Source organism: Arachis duranensis, chromosome 3 (genome assembly GCF_000817695.3).
Source record: "Arachis duranensis cultivar V14167 chromosome 3, aradu.V14167.gnm2.J7QH, whole genome shotgun sequence".
Taxonomy (NCBI): Eukaryota; Viridiplantae; Streptophyta; class Magnoliopsida; order Fabales; family Fabaceae; genus Arachis; species Arachis duranensis.
Genome location: NC_029774.3, coordinates 127,798,278 through 127,800,179, shown reverse-complemented (window position 1 = coordinate 127,800,179; position 1,902 = coordinate 127,798,278). Strand labels below are relative to the sequence as shown.

At 28.2% G+C, this 1,902-nt stretch overlaps 1 protein-coding gene across 1 annotated transcript in view; it reads left to right on the top strand.

The window, feature by feature from the left end:
- Positions 1-1,818: 1,818 nt before the first annotated feature.
- LOC107481449 (adagio protein 3) overlaps positions 1,819-1,902 on the top strand; it is a gene marked incomplete in the record, with an annotated part of 2,986 nt that continues 2,902 nt past the window's right edge. The window contains 1 exon segment of the mRNA XM_016101727.2: positions 1,819-1,902. Within this exon segment, the coding sequence (XP_015957213.1) occupies positions 1,860-1,902 (43 nt within the window).

The following is a 1,902-nucleotide window of genomic DNA, read 5'->3' as shown; positions in this document are numbered from 1 at the left end:
GGTAGTTTCCTTTTCTAGTGGATACATTTGTCAGCGTTTTCAACTTTCATGGGTACAAATGGTACTTTACTCAAATCAAATTAGTTTCAAGTTATAACATGCTTCAAAAGGAAATTTTCGTAAAAAATAGAATCACTGATAAAAGTATCAAAAAACTTTTAAGAACCTATAATTTTCATTTCTAAAAATTATTTTTATTATATTAAAAAATAAAAAAGTTGTCATCAATTGTCAACCGAAAAATTGGTGTCATAAGCAACAAACAGCAGAACGTTAAAAAAAGGTTAATGGATAAGTTTAGATTTTAGAATAGCTAATGACTAATGTTGGAGATTGTTTGTAATCAATGGGCGCTGGTATCTTGGTGGTATTACTGTGTGCTCTCTCTTCGAATTACACTACCCACTTATTAATTTTCTATTTTTCTGCTTTGCAGTTTCTACTTTCTACTGCGTTACAAGTTACAACTGTTACACTTATTTAATTTAACAACAAAAACATTATACATAAAAATTAATTATAAATTAATTATTATATATTTATGTATAAAAAATTTGTTATTTTATATATTTTAATAATATTTTATATTTAAATATATACTTTATATAAATAATTACTTTTTAATATTCATATAACATAGTGAATTTAGCAGTGATTCAACCAACATGTGTACTGTTGAAGTGTTGATACTTAATAAATAAATATTGAGTCTCTTAAATTAACACTAGTTTTGATTTATATATACCTGTATTATTTATAAGTTTTAAAATATTTATTTGATTCGTAGATATTTAAGTCTCTAAAGATTTAAAAATATATTTAAGTATCTGACCTTTTTAAAATATTGACATATCGATCCCTAAGTCTAATTTGTCTAATTTTAAAAATTATTTCGCGTGTGCATTCGTATCAATTAAGTCAATATAATAGGAGTCACATTTTATTTTTCTGTTGTATCTGATACATTTAAATGAATATAAAAGATCTATATATCTAAATTTTTAAAAAATCAATAATTTAAATACATTTTTAAATTATCAAGAACTTAAATATTTACGAATCAAAAGATCAAAAACATATTTATCCTTCTCTCAAAATATTATATATACATTTATTCTTGTCTAAAGTTACACGGTAAAAGAGAATGAAAAAAAATCCCAATTAACTCTCACTTTAAAATTAAAATCAATTATCATATATTTATATATAGAATTAAAAATGGAAAACAAATTTTCAATAATTATTTTCAATATACATAATACATGAAAGATGGTATTAAATATTAAAAGTTTAGAAAGGTTTTACATGTGGATTGGTATGCCTGACTTTGAGAGAATGGACTATGATATTTGGGCATGACACATTGACATGAAGAGAAGCTAAACAATGTGCCTTGTCCATTCCCATAAACCCAGACGCAGGAGAATGAAGGTGTTAAACACGCGCTTCCAAGGGAATCAGAAATAGAAAAGGCACCGTACCTATCGAAAACTAATATCCATGTTAGTTGCCGATAAACACACATTACCCGCCAAACACACAAAAATATCTTCCTCCCACCCCTATGACGTGGCAGCTTTTTGGTGGGAATTCACTCGCAGATATTTTCTCTCGAAATATCATGGGGACAAGTGTTACCCACGTTGACTCCATTCCCTTTATCATTTGCCCCTCTTTTTCTCATCAAATTACAATCACTACCCTTTAGGGTATCCCGCAATTCGGTGTTGGAAGAGGGGTATTTGTGTCAGAAGAGTCCAACAACCTTAATTCCTTATTAATATTACTATTATTATTATTATTGTCAGAGAACAGAGCTGAAGAGAAAGAAACTGTGGGAGTTTGCAGAAGAGAGAAAGATGGCGATGGCGAAAGAGAAAGAGGAGGATGAAGAGCACAACC